At 27.3% G+C, this 19,430-nt stretch overlaps 1 protein-coding gene across 2 annotated transcripts in view; it reads right to left on the bottom strand.

The window, feature by feature from the left end:
- Positions 1–206: 206 nt before the first annotated feature.
- Positions 207–19,430, bottom strand: part of LOC112603487 (tubulin beta chain-like) — a 36,468-nt gene continuing 17,244 nt past the window's right edge. For both annotated transcript variants that reach the window (XM_025352062.1, XM_025352063.1), the window contains 4 exons: positions 4,964–5,072; positions 2,159–2,354; positions 1,856–2,015; positions 207–1,187 (listed from right to left, as the gene is read on the bottom strand). In XM_025352062.1, coding sequence (XP_025207847.1) covers positions 375–1,187; positions 1,856–2,015; positions 2,159–2,304 — 1,119 coding nt within the window. In that variant the 5' untranslated portion in view covers positions 2,305–2,354; positions 4,964–5,072 and the 3' untranslated portion in view covers positions 207–374. The remainder of the gene's footprint in view (positions 1,188–1,855; positions 2,016–2,158; positions 2,355–4,963; positions 5,073–19,430) is intronic.

Below are 19,430 nucleotides of genomic sequence, written 5' to 3'. Positions count from 1 at the left end.
ATAGATTACACCAGATTTTCATACTTTGATTCCTAGGTATCTCATTATATCTATTTAAATTGTGTTTTGAAATATAAAAAATTATAAATTTATAATGTATTATAATTCATACTATCACCGTCGACGTACAAATGCATATATTCCAATACCAATAGATATAATAAATTGTGTGATATTGAAAATATATATTTATTTATCAAGTACCTTTAATAATTAAAATAGTTTAGCGATCGTAAAATAGATTGATTTTGGTTTTTGTTGAATCGGTTATAATTTGAATTTGATAATTAAAAATAAAAATACATTCAGGAATCGTGTTAATCTGCCGTGTAATAAGGTTTTTTGGACGCGTCACGCGGAAAGGGACCGCGGGTTTACGCATCAGCGTCTTCGTCACCGTCCTCTTCGTCATTCTCGTCGATGGTCGCCTCCTGGTACTGCTGGTACTCGGAAACCAGGTCGTTCATGTTGGACTCAGCCTCGGTAAACTCCATCTCGTCCATGCCCTCGCCGGTGTACCAGTGCAAGAACGCCTTGCGCCGAAACATGGACGTGAACTGTTCGGATACGCGCTTGAAAATCTCCTGGATGGCGGTCGTGTTGCCAATGAACGTGGCGGACATCTTGAGGCCCCTGGGCGGTATGTCGCACACGGCCGTCTTGGTGTTGTTCGGTATCCACTCAACGAAGTAGCTGGAGTTCTTTGTCTGCACGTTGAGCATCTGTTCGTCCACCTCCTTCATGGACATCCGGCCACGGAATATACTGGCCGCGGTCAGGTACCGGCCGTGCCGGGGGTCGCACGCAGCCATCATGTTCTTCGCGTCGAACATCTGCTGGACCAGTTCGGGCACGGTAAGCGCGCGGTATTGTTGGCTGCCACGGGACGTCAGCGGCGAAAAGCCAGTGATGAAGAAGTGCAGCCGTGGAAACGGCACCATGTTGACGGCCAGTTTCCGGAGATCCGAGTTGAGCTGTCCGGGGAATCGGAAGCACGTGGTCACACCGCACATGGCTGCCGACACTAGGTGATTGAGATCGCCGTATGTGGGTGTCGTGAGCTTTAGCGTCCGGAAGCATATGTCGTACAGCGCCTCGTTGTCGATGCAAAAGGTCTCGTCTGTGTTCTCCACTAACTGGTGCACCGACAGCGTAGAATTGTACGGCTCGACGACCGTGTCGGATACCTGCGGACAAAAAAAAAAAATAATAAATAAATACGGTGCCGGAAGTAGTGCAGTAAACTCAGCCCGTTCCTATAGGATTCATCAGTTACAGGCGAACTGAGTGTAAGGCCACGCTAACAAAATACGTTTCCACTTAAATTACATTAAATTTAATTTTTAACAAACTTAAACTATTCACATTTCTCTTTTTGTAGCACTAGCGGTTCAAATCAAGAAAACATATAAGCATTATTTTTTAAATCGCGTATAAATACAATTAAAGTTCATGATAAATTAATATCAATAGTCATTAATTTATCCTAACTACATACCTAGTTTGAATGTTAATAAAATCGATGGTGTCATCGCAATGCATTAGATTAACAATAGAATAGTTATTCATGGAATAAAAATTGTTTCTGTCAGTAATAATTTAAATAATCTACAAAATAAGAAATGATAAGAGATGTCTGGCTATCGATAGATATATAATTAATTATATAATTCAATAATAATTTCATAATTATTATGAAAATAAATACTCTTTTTATAACGACAGTCACTCGAACACTATAGACATTGGTAATAATGGTAAATACTAGATAAAATACAGTTGTCTAAGTTCTTCGTCCATCGTATACAGTATACAACTGGGTATGTTATGGTTATAAGCTTAGCTTTTGTCATACTTTTGGTGAAGGGACGATACTGTATGTAGTCATGATACGGTCTGGGTATTCTTCACGAATTTTCGATATCAAAAGTGTACCCATCCCGGAACCAGTTCCGCCGCCCAACGAATGGGTCAGTTGGAATCCTTGTAAGCAGTCGCAACTCTCAGCTTCTTTCCTAAATACATTTTTTTTTAAAAATCAAATATAGTTCATCTTGATAAAAAAATATTTTTAATTTATTTAATATAACTATATAAATTTAGATGCAATTGGATATTAATTAAATTTAACAACGTGTTTTTTTTAACATAACTATACCTAACTACATCGAGCACTGAATCCACTAGCTCAGCGCCTTCTGTGTAATGTCCTTTCGCCCAATTATTGCCTGCACCGGATTGTCCAAAAACAAAGTTATCTGGCCGAAACAATTGACCGAATGGACCCGACCTTACAGAGTCCATGGTGCCGGGTTCCAAATCCACAAGAACTGCTCGAGGAACATACTTACCGCCTAGTATATTATGTTAATGTAACAAATTTTTTTAATACTATTTTTAATTTTTCAATACGTTTTATAGCAGATATAACAAATATCAAAGGTAATATTATTTATGTATAAAAAGAATTAACATATAATAATATTTATCTACAGTTTAAACTTTAAAGAATATTGTATTTTATGTTATAAATTTATGATAAACCTACATAGATAATTGAATTGTTTGTTTTCGCACAAAATATGACTTAAATTTAAAAAAATTAAAAGCCTGTATTGTACAATTCATACAAAGAATATAATATCTATTTACCATTGCTTAAAATAATCAAGACAAATCTATTCAGTAGATTTTATAAAAGTAATTATTTTAATATTAAATTTATACATAGTAATTATATTAACTGTTTAATAAATTTTAATTATATTTAAATAAATAATACAAGTAAAATTACAAAAAATAAATTAAATGTTACACATTTTAAATTTTCTTTTTTAGTATCTATCAAAAAGTCAATACTAATTAAAAAACTAATATAAGTATAAATTGTGTACATCAGTGCTGCATTAAATATATTTTTTGATTTTATTATGATGTACAAAATTAATAAGAATACATAATATAGCTATAATTATAGGCATTACCGCATTAAACTAGTATTATAATACCATAAATTCCATAACGATTTCCAGAAGAAATTCCTAAGGCAATTAGTAGTAATTAATAATATGAAATAAATTTCTTTTAGTGAATAATCAATAAAAATAATAATAAATATTATATACGTATCTACTACTCGACTCCTAGTCCATTAAGCAATAATTTATTGTAGAGTATTATAAGTTATAATTCCAGTATTATGAAAACCTCAATATATTAATAATATATTATTTAAGTTTTTACTAGTATTTGTTATTTTTTACAATTCGCTTTGTTTTGTTTTTTAATATTCAAATACATTTTTTTAAACATTGTATAGTTCAAAAATATTATTTTATTAATATATCTATGAAAGTTTTTACTCAAAATAATTAAAACTAATAAATATATATTTTTAAACCTAATTTATAATTTCAGAATCTACAACGATATAATTTAATCAATAATAAGTATATGTAATGAAGAACAAAAAGATAAAATTAGTAAGATTAACACTGAAGGAACTTTAACTGAATCACTAACATTTAAATGTTTATTTATTTATCAACGCAAATGGACATTTTATAGTACATAACATAAATTTAAGTTTACAAAATAAAAACTTATAAATAGATAACAGATATTAATATATTATACAGGAAAACAGAAATAAAATATAAAATACAATTAAAGTATGATTTAATTTACTATTAGAGTGCCCGTTGTAAAAGGAACGGAGCATACGATGAAGTGTGTTGTTGTATTCGTAAGATGTTGAATGAAAATAAACATCTAAATGAGTATGGCTTAGGGCGAGATAAAGTGGAACATAAAAGCTTATGCCTTATAAAATATCGGATACATACATCCAAGGAGCCGTTAAGAATGGAAGAAATGAATTGGTGCCAGCATTAGAACGGCGAGAAGAAAGAAGAAGAATATTTGAGTAAGTAATCGTGAAATGGGTGATTAATTTTAAATAAATACCCAGTATAAAAGAAAAAACGATTTTGAACGCGTTCTAATACTATTAATTGATCTTAAACCAGATAAAACCAGATAAAGATTTCAAATAATAAAAATTACATATTCATTTTTTTTTAAAGTAGTTTAAATCATTAAATACTATAATTACTTACCTTCTAGCTAATTTATAAATCGAATCTACCAATAATGTTAAACACTTTCAAACTTTATCGAAAAACTATTAAATTAATCTTAAATCCATTTGTGTGTATCATTTAATACGCCGATCGTATCTAATTTATTAAATGAGGATAACGATTCCAAAATAACCTATGGTTTAAAATATATATCTACATCAAATTTAATTTAATTCAATAAATATTTGTATATAATTTTACATTAAACTAAAAAACAACTACAAATGTGTTTAATAAATTGCAATTTGTTAAATAGTATAATTAAACTAAGCGTTAAGACATCAACCAATAGATTTAATCTGAATAAAGTAAATTTTATACAGTTAATTTTAATAAAATATGTTTATGTTTATAAATTATATATTTATATTTTTAATTTATACCTCTCTGTTTTCAATACAAATAAATTGAAAAAGTCAATTCATTATACATGAAAAATATGGTCGTGATTTGAAGAAAATAATTGTTTAACATCATATAAAATAAAAAATCTCCAAAAAATCAAGCATTAAAAAATTATAAATAACTTTTTATTGAATCATTGTCATATCACTTAGATTGTAGAATCAATGTAATAAATAATTATAGACGTTCCGAAATACCATACAAAATAAAAATGTTTATTTCTAGACGACCTAAACTAGACTACAGTTATCTTTATAACAATTATAACTTTAAAATAAAAGCATTAAGAATTTAAAAATCGTAATGTGATTTTCTCAGTACTGTAATTTTATTGATATATTTAAATTCTATGATAATTTAATCAAAATTTATTTATTTTCAAATAACAATATTATGTGACTTGTAAAAATATTTACCAAGCGCTTCAGTGTAATAGACGTTGATACGTTCTAATTGTAAATCAGAATCGCCGTGATATGACCCAGTTGGGTCGATACCGTGCTCGTCAGATATGACTTCCCAGAACTGAAAAATTATAAAAATACGTTATTGTAATGTATTATTTTAATAATTATTAAAAAGTAATATAATTTACGTTTGTACAATTAACTATTTAGGTTTTGATTTACGAATATATTCATTAATATGTAATGGTCAGGTATAATATAAAAGTGTATTACTTTTGCACCAATTTGATTTCCGCATTGACCTGCTTGTAAGTGACAAATTTCTCGCATTGTTATTTAAATTTTAAAGTTTTATAATATTAAATTTATTAAATTTATTCAAATTTGTGAGTGATGTGTTAAATGAAAAAAAAATGTATAGTCAATAGTGAACAATAGATGTTTAAGGTATAAACAAAAAAAAAATAGATTTGTAAAATGAAAATGGCCAGTAACATAGAATGCCTATTTGACAAAATGTTTATCCGAACATCTGTGATGTTTATCCAACCATCGGTGACGCACTAGCGCCGAACTTGTAATTGGTGGAAAATATTCGGTATTTAAATTAACTGAAAGTTTTATTATCTTACAAAGTTTTAAGTAATCTCATTTTTTTTACGTAAGTTCAAACTTTATTAAACCAGATAATTTATTATATATTTCTATTTACTTATAATATAATACATTTTGATAGGTAAATGTTTTTAATAATAATTACACATATAATATAGATTATAGACACATTGTTTGTTTTAAATTTGGTTTGTTATATAGTAAATAGAGCCTGGACATAAATTACTTTTTGTTTATTTTTAGAACTTCGTGGACAATGCTTTCTTTGAGTTAAATTTGATATACGAATCTAAATATGTTTCTTATTAAAATTTTAGGTAATTTTATTCTTGATTTCAACAACAACTAACAAGATAGTCGATTTTATAAACAAAAACCACATGCATTATACCTTTCTTAGGACATAAATGTATATTTTTGTGTTAACACATTTTCTAAACATTAACATCTGAGCTCTAATCATAACTAATAAGTAATAACGCTAATAACTCATAAAATATTAAATTAATAACATAATGTTAAAGTATTTACCCATAAAATTTCTACTACCTATTTATTTGTTAATAACATATAGGGTATTATTAATATATTTTTTTAAATTTTAACGTTAATTGTTAAATATTACATATAGCATGTAATATTATACAGGTGTACACAATTTATACTTTTTAGAATATTTGTAAAATGCTGAAAAGGTTATACATGAAAATTACACAAATTCCATATCAATACACCACACTAAACAAATCGATTCACTTACGGGCCCTGAAAAATGATTCTTCTCTAACTTAGAAGAAAAACTAATGACTATAATATGAAAAACAGTATTCAACAAATTAAAAAATTAGAAAATAAATATTCTTTTACTAAATAATAAGTGATGGATCGTTTTTTTATAAATTAGGTATTACAGGTAAATAATATAATTTTTTTAATGAAATTCATAAAAAATAAAGTCCGTACCTAGCACTTTCTTGGGTCTTGGGACCACTAAAAATTAGTACCAATAAGAATAATAGGATTATTATAAAAATGTTTATATTATTAGTAATAGTTGTACTAAACAAGTTTTTTTATAAACAACTGATTCTTTCTATACTAAGCAATATTTAAAATAATTAATTCTAATTTTTCCAAAATATAACAACGTAGGTATAAATTAGTAAATAACTATATAGAACACCAACTTTTATAGTCACATTTTTCAAACTACAATTTAATGGTTGTGCTATAAAATTTTGTAAAGTTTAAGTGCATAATAAAAATATTATAATTTTGTCCTTAAATACCTATTATATTTTTAATCTTTTGTACTAAATCAATGGTCTATGCGTATGTATTTTACCGTACCTACATTATTCAAGGCTCTGCTGTTTATAATTTCAACATTAAAACATTTGATAACAGGCAAATATTAACAAATATGTTTACTCTAATAAAGTTCTAACAAAACTACGGTATTAAATATTAATAGGTATTGTAAATATTATAGGTGCTTTTATAATATTTTTTTTATTGTATTGCATAATGATAAAAAATGCAGATATTGCAATGTCATTGATACGATTTTATTTCTATTTTTTAATATTCATTAATTTTTAACTATTTTTATTACTATGTCGTAAAAATTGCCCATTATTTTATTTTTACCACATAAATTTTATTTTACAAATAATATGTTATAATTTATTTAGTAAATCTTAATGAAAATATTTTATATCAATATTAATAAATAATAGATTGTCGTAAACCCTTGAAAGTGTTTAGATCTTGCAATTTTTTACAATATAAGATCGACTTATCAAGTCACTTGTATAGGACACATTTATGACTTTATAAAATATAAAATATATATTAAATGATTGGATACTGTGATGCCGAGTATAGTAATATGTTATTGTTATTAATAACATGAACAAAAATAATAAATTTTAATTTAGGAGACTTATTTGAATATTTTTGAACGAATTAAACTTATCAATCAATTGCCATTAAGTGTCTTTTCTATCTTTAAGACTCTATTACTAAATACCTACTTGCTATTGCTATTTTGTAAAATTTAATTTTGATAATAAAAAATAATAATATAATTCTAATACGACTTTTATTGTAATATTTGTAAGCTTTAATTCTTGTAACATTAATAAGCAGAACTCATAACTTCTAGCATTTTTATATTTCTTTTGAGGGGCTCTGGAGATGTCTATGTGAGCTATAAATTTGTTTTAGAAAACCAAGATGTTAAATACGATATTTTATGTTGCATATTTTTGCATATTTCAAAATTTTAATTTTAAAATAGTTTTTTTTAAGTCTTTTGCAGTATTGAAGCCTTTAAAACATTTTTTCTTAATTATAACAAGTAGTTATAGTAGTATTAATCATTTTATATTTATAATTAATTCATGCGTTAGTTAATACGGTAGTAAAAAATACGAGTTTAGGCGACGCGCAACGTAGCCAAGTGTGTATGTTTAATAATGTAAGATGCAATATACTATTATAATCGTAGTGCATGCACCATTATCTTATCTTTATAGTTTCTAGGCTTTCCAACATCATTATTTTTAAATTATTTAATTTTTTTTAATAATAAAAACTTGAAAATTATTTTTATGCAAATGTTTTTTCTTCTTATATTTAAGTATTTTTAGTGCATATTTAAGCGCTTATGTGAATATTTTTTAGAGCATATTATTGCGCTTATAACTAACGCTTTTTATAGATCTATAAGTTATAAGCCTTACTAATAAGTAATATTTATCATTATCTATATATATACGTGTATATTCATTTACCATTTTTAAAAATGTCACAATACAATCTGTTCACGCCGCCACCTTTCCGCGGTCTGAAGTTCGAACCGGTCCAAATAATCGCGGAGTGCAATAAACTTTTCGGCGACCCCTTCCTCTATAATCACGGCTTTTATCGACACCGCGTTCACTCGTCATTTTATCTAAGTTCGTCTCCGTCAGCGTGTAAGCGTCGGGGTCATGTCCGTCTTGTGTTGCCTCCGTTTTTAGTGTAAACTTGCGGAAAATTGTCTTAGCCAGTGCGACGTGCATTGTTATAATTACGCTTCTATTATACTTGTATTTAAAGTGCTCACGTCGTGTCGTGGTCACCAACGTCGTATTTGGATCGATATCCCCCTGGACTCAGTGCGATCGGACGTAACGGTGTGTTCCATGCACGTTTCTTTTCGTCACTTCCGTTCGACTCCATAACACATTTTTAAGGAGATTGGAGTGCAAAATTGTGTCGCGGACATTGGATTTATAGTAAAACAGTCCATGTATTATATTTATTATTACGTCCGCGATATATATATATATATATATATATGCATTATGTATATATATTATAATATACGTAAAGTGTCGCGCCGCCGACGTCGATTCAAGAGATATATCTTTATATCATAATCGAATTCTATATCAGCTATATTCGGCGATCATACGGGTCACTGTCCGACGTCCGTCCTTGCGTATCTATTTTGATTGCCAGACTAATTAGCGGTAACGGTAAGTTTTTATATTATTATTTTGTATTTTTTATTATTTACGTGCATTTTTGTATGTGCTATTAAGAGGAGGCTTTATAGTCATAGACTTACAGCACATTTATATATTATATACCTAAATATCGATTGATATTTAAGTATTATACTTTTATTATTATAATTATTAATAAACCGGTGTTTGGTACTATTATATTATAATTTATAAGTCACATTTATTAACTTTCTTGTGTGAATATATAATCTTTGTATTTTTTAACCGTTGTACAGTGTGAGTTGTCACTTGTCGAGCCTACTGCCAGATAAGAGCTCGACAGCGCACAAATAATCAATGATCTGAAGACTGTAGTATTTCGTGTGGACCCTTATATTCAATACATTATTTGAATTTTGAGATGTTATAATAATAATACGGTGTATATAATAACAGTTTTATAACAATTTCAGAAACAAAATCGAAGTACTTCATAGTTAAAATAAATTAAGTAGAAAAAATATGTTAGTTTAAATCGATGAATCATAATTTCAAAGGATATGAAATTATACATAACCGTGGTTGACTTTGATTTAGTGATCTTAGACTAAATAAGAAAATTTATTATAAACATGAAGAATATTATTTTATTTTTGAGCCAGTGCGGTGCCTGTAAAATATTATTGAAAATAAGTATTCAGGTTTTTGAACGTTATAACAAGAAAAATAAAATTATTAGTAAACTAGTAACTATGTATTTTACTGTTAAAAAACGTAATAAGTAGGTCACACATAAGATCAGTATTTCAATATTAATATATTATTTCATGATAATATGTTTGTATACTTACTATTAAATCGATTTATTTTACTATGATCGTTTATTAGAAAAAAATGTCTGAAGACACGAAACAATTTAAAAAATACATCATTATAAAATCGATATATTCATCACTCCGCTCAAAATACAAAATTTATAAAAATATTTAGGTTTACCTACAAATTATGTATTTGTATGTGTTTATTCCATATTATAGGTGTACCACCGCAGTAAGTCGTTTATTGTTTGCGCATCGCTGTTATTTATTTCGCGACCTTTTTTGTTAGACAGTTGCGCGTGGTTCGGTTTTTAATTTATGCTTCGTTTGCACATCATCCGTTTACCCTTTAAGTTATCAGACAATGTGCAAACGATAACCATCCCCGTCGTATGTACTATGTACATTGAAATATGATATTTACTGGTCACACTATTGTCCAATTTTAGATATAACGTATTTTATTTCCTAAACCCTACAATATATAATGCGTCGTATTTCGATTAAACAAAGAGTCAAAATCAGAATTTGAATTACACAAACTATATAATATATATATATATATATAATTTCTCATCCATATATTATATGGAATAATTTCATTTAATATTATAATCGAGAACTGAATGCCAGTAATTCCATTATCCGAGAACGAGAAAAACTCAAAAGATAACTCAAAGATAAAAAATAAATAGTAATATATGACCATTTAAATGATCTTAGTACTTACCACCTTCCACTAGGCACACATACACCACCATCAACATCACCACTCAGACTCTTGTAAGTTGTAAGCCTGACAGATAAAAATAAATACGATGACTATCAAACATCTATAATGACTGTAATACGACTATACGAGTATAATGCACATTAAATATATGTACAAATGTATGGCGTATTGACATCCCTGACTATTCTATCTCTATTAATTTTCTGCCAACTGCATGATAGTGTACATATATAAAATACTGAAATGAAGACGTAATTTTCGTAAATAAGTGTAATAAATTTTGTCAATGCCGTAGTCTAAAATTTAATTTTTAATTTTTATGAATGTTAGCGGTAATGTGTATAATATATTTCCTAGGAATCCTATATAATACTTGGTGATTTTTAAAGAAGTGTTTAATATATTTTTTTTACATACATTTCCTAAATATTTTGTATATTAACTAGGCTTTTAATAAAATGACCTAACAACAAATTGGCAAACTGTAGAATAGGGAAATCACTAGGAAAAATCCAAAAATAATCTATTTCCTTTTATCATAATAAACTAATAAAAACAATTAATTTTACTAGCACACAAAAAAATATTTATTACAAAGTACCAATTTAATATTACAGAATGTAATGCATAAAAATGAAACAAAAAAATTAATTTGTAAATTGTATGGGTACTAATTGGGTAGTACACAGTTATTAATTATTATTATTATAATTATTAAAATTATTCTAGAAAATACAAAAACCTATGTAGAATGTAGGTAGTTATTAGGAAAAAATACAATACACTTTTTAAAATTTATTTTAAATTTCGTTAAGACAAATAAATATTATTAAAAGTATTCTTTTACTACAAAAAAAAAAAGTGCAGTAGAAACTATACTCTAATAAACTTATTAATATTATATGATTACTAATGGGTTTGTATTAGGTTAAGTTACACAATCAAATATCAATACTGATAACATGGATTTCATACATTACCTATTTCAAATAATGCTTAGATAGTTTAAACAATTTTATAGTTTCTCGACTGTAGCTATTATTATATGAAGTTCTTAGACATTTTATAAAATACCAATATTATATACATTGCTGCTAACATAATCATATAATAAAAAACAAGTCAAACCTGACCTTGACCAATAAACTGATACAAAAATGGAATAGATAAATACAAAAAAGATTATTATGAAGTAACTAAACAAATTTAAAAGATTAAAAATATACGAAAAGTCACAGTTTGTAGGTACTTGAAATTGTGATTAACGATAAGCAATTAACTACCTGTGTGACGCCGTGCGTTCGTAGTAAGCGTGCGTTCATAGTATTCGTACGACGTACATACCAAATGTATATAACAAAAAAAAAATAATAAACAAAAGTCTCTAAGTTAACATTATTTTAAATAATAACATTTGTTTTTTAGAAATTGGGGTTACACCCGTTGGTCATTATCTACGTGTACCTATGTAATATTATAATTAAGTACTGTGTGTGGCGAGGACTCCGTATTACGAGTATAAATAAAAATTGAAGATAACAATGACCCATAATTCATTTTTACATCATGCATAATACTGTAATGATATCAGGGGCGTATTTAGAGGGGGGCAAAAGGGGAAAATCGCCCCGGACGCCAAATTGTAAGTCTCTCAATGGGGTACTGCGCTAGAAATTAAATTTTTTTAAAGTTACTCTGAATTATATGCTGATATGTCATTATACATAGTTTAAATATAAATAAATAAATAAGGGTAAAATTGTTGCACGCAGATAACGGTTAATTCTTTCATTATTTATAAAAGGAACGACTCGCATTGTAAAGATCTCATAGAAATTGACACGTTTTGGTGACAATGAGGCACAAGACGTATGACTTTCTTGTGTGCCGCCAGAAACTGGAGAAAGTCGAACAAGGGTCTCTACCGCCAAGGATAAGGCTATAGATCCATTACCTAACTTATCCGTTATATTTCTGAAATATTTCTTGGGGGTGGACACGCATCCTAAATGCATCCGCTAGCACTGAATTGTATGCAGACCGCAGATCCATTGTCAAAGCGAGAACACAGCAATAAGCCAGCTATAGTATGCGGTCGTCATAAACTCATAAATAGTTCCTATCAGTATATTATAATATATATATAAATATATTTCGCTTCGTATTATTGTGTCAGGTTTAGGTTTCTTAACTCAAATACACAAATAAACTGGTACTTATTTATCTATTTGTTAAATAATATTTTGTCCCTGTTTCCAGTATAATTAAACTGTTGATTTTCAAATTCAATGGACACGACACACAACACTGAATTAGGTAATTGATGTACCTAAAAGTTTTACCGTTAATGTTGATTAAAAAACATTCGATTTTTTAGGAAAAAAGTTTTTGAATTTTCAATTATAGTTATTAGCTGGTTAATTTTACTTTGCAAAACTCTATTTTCTTTAATCACACAGTTACATAAAAAAAAAAACTAACAGGGATCCGTTGAGCTCAAAATGAAGTCGTTTTTAATATATATTAATCATCAGCCGTCTATGTTTATCAATTATTATTTGGTTTGCTTTTACGCGCACCCGGTTGTAAAAAGCAAATAGGTAACTAATATTTTATCGCGTAATCGTTGTAACAATATATATATATATGTTCATAAAAACGCGTAAAATACGATTGGTATTACTTGTATACCTACGTATATACTACCGATTCGTAGAATTCAGATTCCGTAAATCTCAAATTATATTATAGTTGTTACATAACGTATATGTACCACAATGCTGTGTGTTTCTGCGCTGCAGGGGTACAAGTGATATTCCCACTGTCTTGAAATTATACCGATTTGAATACAGTAAGCGAACCGTAAACACCTTGCAGAACGCATATATTCAATACACACGCATTTTATGCCTATATAATATTAATGTAAATAACGCCTAAAGAAGCGGGATCATTTTAAAATAAACGACGAGAACATATAATGTATGAATTTCTTTCTGGTAATCTGTTTCTGTCGGTTTTTTTGCGTAATATTATTTACAATACCCGGAGGACACCACGGGAAAACAACTCTCACTGTCATCCAAAAATTGTTTTTTTTTTTTTTTTATTTGGTTAAAATGGAAAATAAAACCCTACCTAAAATACAAAACAAAATTGTTTGTTTTTGTTATAAAATGCATTGTATAACATAAATTAATTATTATATAACCGTATATCACTATAGTGATGTAACATAATTTTTATATTTTCAGCATTATTCATATCATTTTAAAACGCGTACTAAAATGTGTAGAGTACGTCTATATTATTAATTTTTATGTAAATAACTTAATAACTATTAATTCAAAAAATTATCATAATACCGGTAATAAAAATCAAAAAAAGCTGCAACTCCTGCAACCCAATTGAGCACAATTTACCATATTCACAGCCCAATTGAGCTCAAAACTTGTGAAAGATCGTGGGTTATAAAAACACGATAAAAATTAAACAGTATAATATGCATAGAAATTCAGTAAGAAACTTAAATACAAATATACAATTTTTATCAATTCATAAATAATATTAGAAAGTACGTATACAAAAAAAAAAATAAAACAAACATACAGATAATAAAATAGAAAATTCATAATCAATAATAATGTTGCATAGAAATTATGAATTTACAATATTATAAGAAATTAACTACATAACTCATAAATGTTCAAAATAGAAAAATATGAAGTACCAAGTAAATTTACTATAATATGTTTTGATATTAAGTTAAGTAATTGATTTTCTTCCGACATTTTCGTATTGTTTGCGTGTACCCATTTTTTGGAACAAATGCATTAAAAATCGTATTGTGAATACTCCATGTCTCCATAGTGTAAAAATGATGGTATATTCTGAAAAAAAAAACACTATAATACGATACAATCGAATACAGAAATTCGTGCAACGTTGCCGTATTTATTTATTTTTACACCGAAATAAATTACTATAAATTTAAAAGAATATTCATGAAAAAACCAAATTTCGTACATTTCAGTGTAAATCTTAATGTATTGTGTAACAGTGTCAAAATCGTTGAGTATACATAATTAATACGTTGCAATAGCTGATAGTTGTGTTTATATTACTTTAGGATAACAATAACAAAATTCAATACGACATTGAACAGCAAAGTAGCAAACGTACTAGAAGTACTACTTAAAAATCACAAAAATATAATATAATATGTGTAGTTGACAAACAATACTTGTGATTATTAGAGTATTTCGTAAGACGCATATAAACATGACCGTGCCTGGTCTTGAACAGGCTGCTAAAATTTTGTCAATATTGTGTGAAATGAGGAAATTTTTTCTGTGCTCAATCGGGTATCGACACCAAAAAATGCTCAGCTCGATATACAAATAGACTATGTTAATATCATTAATAATTATCACATAGTATTTTTGCATAAAATATGAAACATATTTATTATTTTTTTCTTTAAATAATCTACTAATATCACATCTATCAAAAAAATGTTTAGCCTAATTACTGGTAACTTTTTTTTTACATATAACTATATATAGATATATTAAAAAATATACTAGAGACACGACGTACACAATTAGTTAGGTATCAAATCGATTTACAACATTGTTAAAATATAAAAAATAAAATCCAAAAGTAACTGACACGACTACGAACACTGTAAAACAGCAAAGACAGGGAACTTAGGAACTTATGACCCGTGCTATATGTGCCGTATAAATAGATAGGTTCTACATGCATATAACAGGTAGGTATACGTGCACGTCGTTGCGTTTTCCTACACAATTACACAGCACGTACGACATGTCGGCATATTATGCCGTAGCCCGTTCGCACACACGTTTATTACAGATATATAAAAAATATATATATGCACATAAAATATTCATAATATGAATATACAAACACTAAAACAAACACGCACACACGTGGACCACGACAAGCAGTAGGTACGTACAATACGTAGTATATTATTCAACATAATATATTATAATATAAACTAAAATACTCGTTACGATATGATATCCAACTGTAGGCGTAGCGGTGAACAATAGTGATTTATATATATATATATATCTTATGTATATCATGTTATACAGGTTTGTGTTTGTATATTCAAAGGGGTGTTTCAGGCGTTTTGTCAAAGGTGCATAAGGCCGGATATATAGCGCATATTATATAGGATCGCAGTAACGGTAACGTCTCGATGATTCGTTTTTTAAACGAACGCACCGTAAATACCATAGTTGGTTTATGTTGTGTATCTTACCATTTGGTCATAAATTTTAAAATATTTGTCGGTAAATTGTTTCTTTTGGGGATATAGAGAGGATAAATTGATTTTCCCGGCTTGCCTACTTTTTAAACTACCTATATGTTATAAAAAGGCGAACAATGAATATTTTACGCGATAAAAGATCATCGCGATACTTGATCAGTATTCGATGTAGGTATATAAATATTTTAATTTTTTTTCTCTTATCGATTTCTTAAAATTTTCCATAGTTTTTTTTGTTTTTTATTAAAATCTATCTGGCCGCGTCTATGTTAAATGAATATTTACAAAATGATAATAATTAATAAGTAGGTACTATATTTTATCTGTCTTCAGGATTTTTATTATTCAGTTATTACTTGTTATTATTATTGCATAAAAAATAAACAACTAGAAACGAAGTTTGAATTAACTAAATAAAGACCATAAATATAATGAGTTCTGCTTAATGTGATCTGAGTTTATAATATACACATTACACATAGTCAGAGTTTTTTGTAATCAAAAATTAAAATCTAAATCAAATCATTTATATTTGTACAATGTTTAATTGGCATTGTATTGGAATCAATTGAACACTCTCAATGGGGTTTCTGGCTGTATTTTTTTGGTGATAAGAAAAAATCTCGTTCCTCAAAAAATTTACACTTATTACTTGTCCACATAACGTCGAGTAGTAATGTAAATATCGTTAAATACATACACAATAATGACCATTTTAGGAACTTGTCATTTTTTTCGAGTAATATGAAAGTGTTAAAATATTTTACTAATCATATAATTTACCTATACGTGATTTCAAATTATAATAATTATAGATACCTAAGTATCGATTCAGGTACAATAAACTATTAATATCTAGCTTATTTTCTTTACTGTAATTTTCTATCTTGTATATTAAAATTTATAATATTGTAAAATAAAATATTTCTAAATTATATTTTAATTAAAATACAGAATATATAATTACGATGTGACCATAAATCATGATGCAATATACATATATACGTATGTCGTACAAATTCCATTTACACATGTGTACACAGACGAACCGACGCTTGACAAAATACAATTTCTCTATTTATGATACTTATATTACACCGTAAGCAAGGGAGTCATTTCAGTTTTTTTTTTTTTCTTTTGGCAGGAGAGATGTCTTTAAATAGACAAAATTAAAATTGAATCCATTTTCCTGCTTTTGATTTTTCTATAGATTATGGACCACGTCAAAATAAATAGTAAAAATCAATTTAAAATCAAAAACATAATTTATAATTCATTATTTTACCAGTGACAACCAATAATCGATGCATAAAAAGTCTAAAGAAGACAAATACAACACAAATAATAACAATAGTAATATTTAAATTTATAAATTTTTGTTTACATTTATAATTTGTATACAAGAAAAGCACAAAAAAATACATCTACAGATTTTTCTTAATTATTCTAGATTAATATTGTTAACTTATTTTTCAATATAAAATATATGAGATCATTTATAGTCTTTCATTGCCTATGGTGGTGCATTTACATATAACTTAACTATTTTGAGTGATGAAAAAAACCTGTCATTTGATATCGTTTTTACCAATAGCATAAGTTTTAATGTTTTAATAAAACGACACGAAAATCTTTCAGGCATATTACTGTAATAGCAATACAAGCATCCAATTCAATATCATATTTTTAATAGTAAATGCTTGTAAAAAAACTAAAGCTGGCTAATTGTAACTTAATCGTGTCCCTGTAGGCCGTAATTCTGTAATACATAAACTTACAAAGTTATACAAGCGCACCGTGATCTCATTTCGTTCAACTAATACCTATTTATTAATAGTAAAAGAGATACACTAAAATTATCCAATCTATAAGGATCAAACGAAATCTATACAGTAGCTAATCTCTTAATAAACATTTCAAGACACATTGTCACCCTCAGTTTGCACTTTAATATAATATACATTGTCATTTGTCATACAAGCGGGTATTAGCGCGTTCACACTTATAAGTATATTGCATTATGTACAATTAGCCGCATATTATTTAATTTATATGATTATTTATCTAAACAATAAATGTATTTATTAATTATTTCTTTCTACTGAACCTACTGCTATTTTCTTTACATCTTATTTATTTTTAAGACTTTAAATAATAAAATAATTATCAGCGTATTACAATCTAAGTACCATACTTATTTATTAATCATTAAAATGTATACTGCGTACAGACATACAGTATCATTATTTAAATCTTAAGCAATAAGCATAATTATTAAATCGTATTATTATTTAGATTTAAACAATTACTTAAGATCATTAGTAGAATAATATTATAATTTGGAACTTATTTTAAATATTTACCATTTAATTAGAATTAAATGCTGAGTAACTAAATTATAGTGCGAAGTTCAAGTAGCAAATATCAATCAATTGTTTGGAGAAATGACACACGATAGTCACGAATGTGGGAACTTTTAAAAATGTACATTAATTTACTATTCGATCATAGTATTAATTGCTTAATAACTTAAATTACATTGGGATGGCAATCAATATCTAAAATTGACGCACGTGAGCCATCAATGTATGAATCTTTAAAAGCTTACAATAATTTTCCATTCAATTAATAGTGCTTGTAATAACTTAAATTACATTAAACTCATCAATGTCTAAAAATATATTATACCCCACTTCTCTTCTTTATTTATATTTTTATTTTACTACAGTCTATATTCTACAATAATATGCTATATATAATATCATAAGCATCATAGACTGTATAAAAAACAAAACTATAATAAAGAAAAGAAGGTTTGACATACCATTTAAGTATGGAAAATCAGTTGGTTATAATTTAATTTGAACATTGCATTAACGAATTACGAAGGCAACTTATAATTTGTATAAATATTAAGCCATCATAAACTCAAAATTAATTATAGTGAGCCATTCAAGGCAAATTTATTAGGTATTTATTATTATTGACCATTGTGGATAAATCATTTATACAATTATTTAACTTATTATTGCTGTAATACTATTGCTTTAGTTATACATAAATGAAAAATTATAGCTTCCGCCTTAACTATTTCATTTTATTTATTCAAGATTATTCAATGTTCATAATATATTAATATAGATATTATCAATACAACTCGTTTATACCTTAAATCATATAATAATTTGAGGTATAAAGTTTTGATAAATTGCTATTATTATAGTGAAAATATCTAATCGACCAAATACATTTAAAAAAGTGACGTCAAACACACAAAAAAAAAATACAAAAAATATACCTACATTATTGTAAATAAACATTTATCGCTCTGCTCAGAATCTAATAGTAATTACAAATAATATTAAAGTTTTTTTTTAATTACAAATTCAAATAAATGTAAATATTTTTAGTATGGACTTTCTTGAAATAATTATAGTTTATTCTTTTCAAAAGATTTGTTTACATTAATTTTCCCATTCTGATACTGTTGACACAATTCAAGCAATAT

This window comes from Melanaphis sacchari, unplaced genomic scaffold (genome assembly GCF_002803265.2).
Source record: "Melanaphis sacchari strain LSU unplaced genomic scaffold, SCAv2.0 Contig109_pilon_pilon, whole genome shotgun sequence".
Lineage (NCBI taxonomy): Eukaryota > Metazoa > Arthropoda > Insecta > Hemiptera > Aphididae > Melanaphis > Melanaphis sacchari.
Note: the sequence above shows the minus strand (reverse complement) of the source record. Positions and strands in the feature narration are given on the sequence as shown.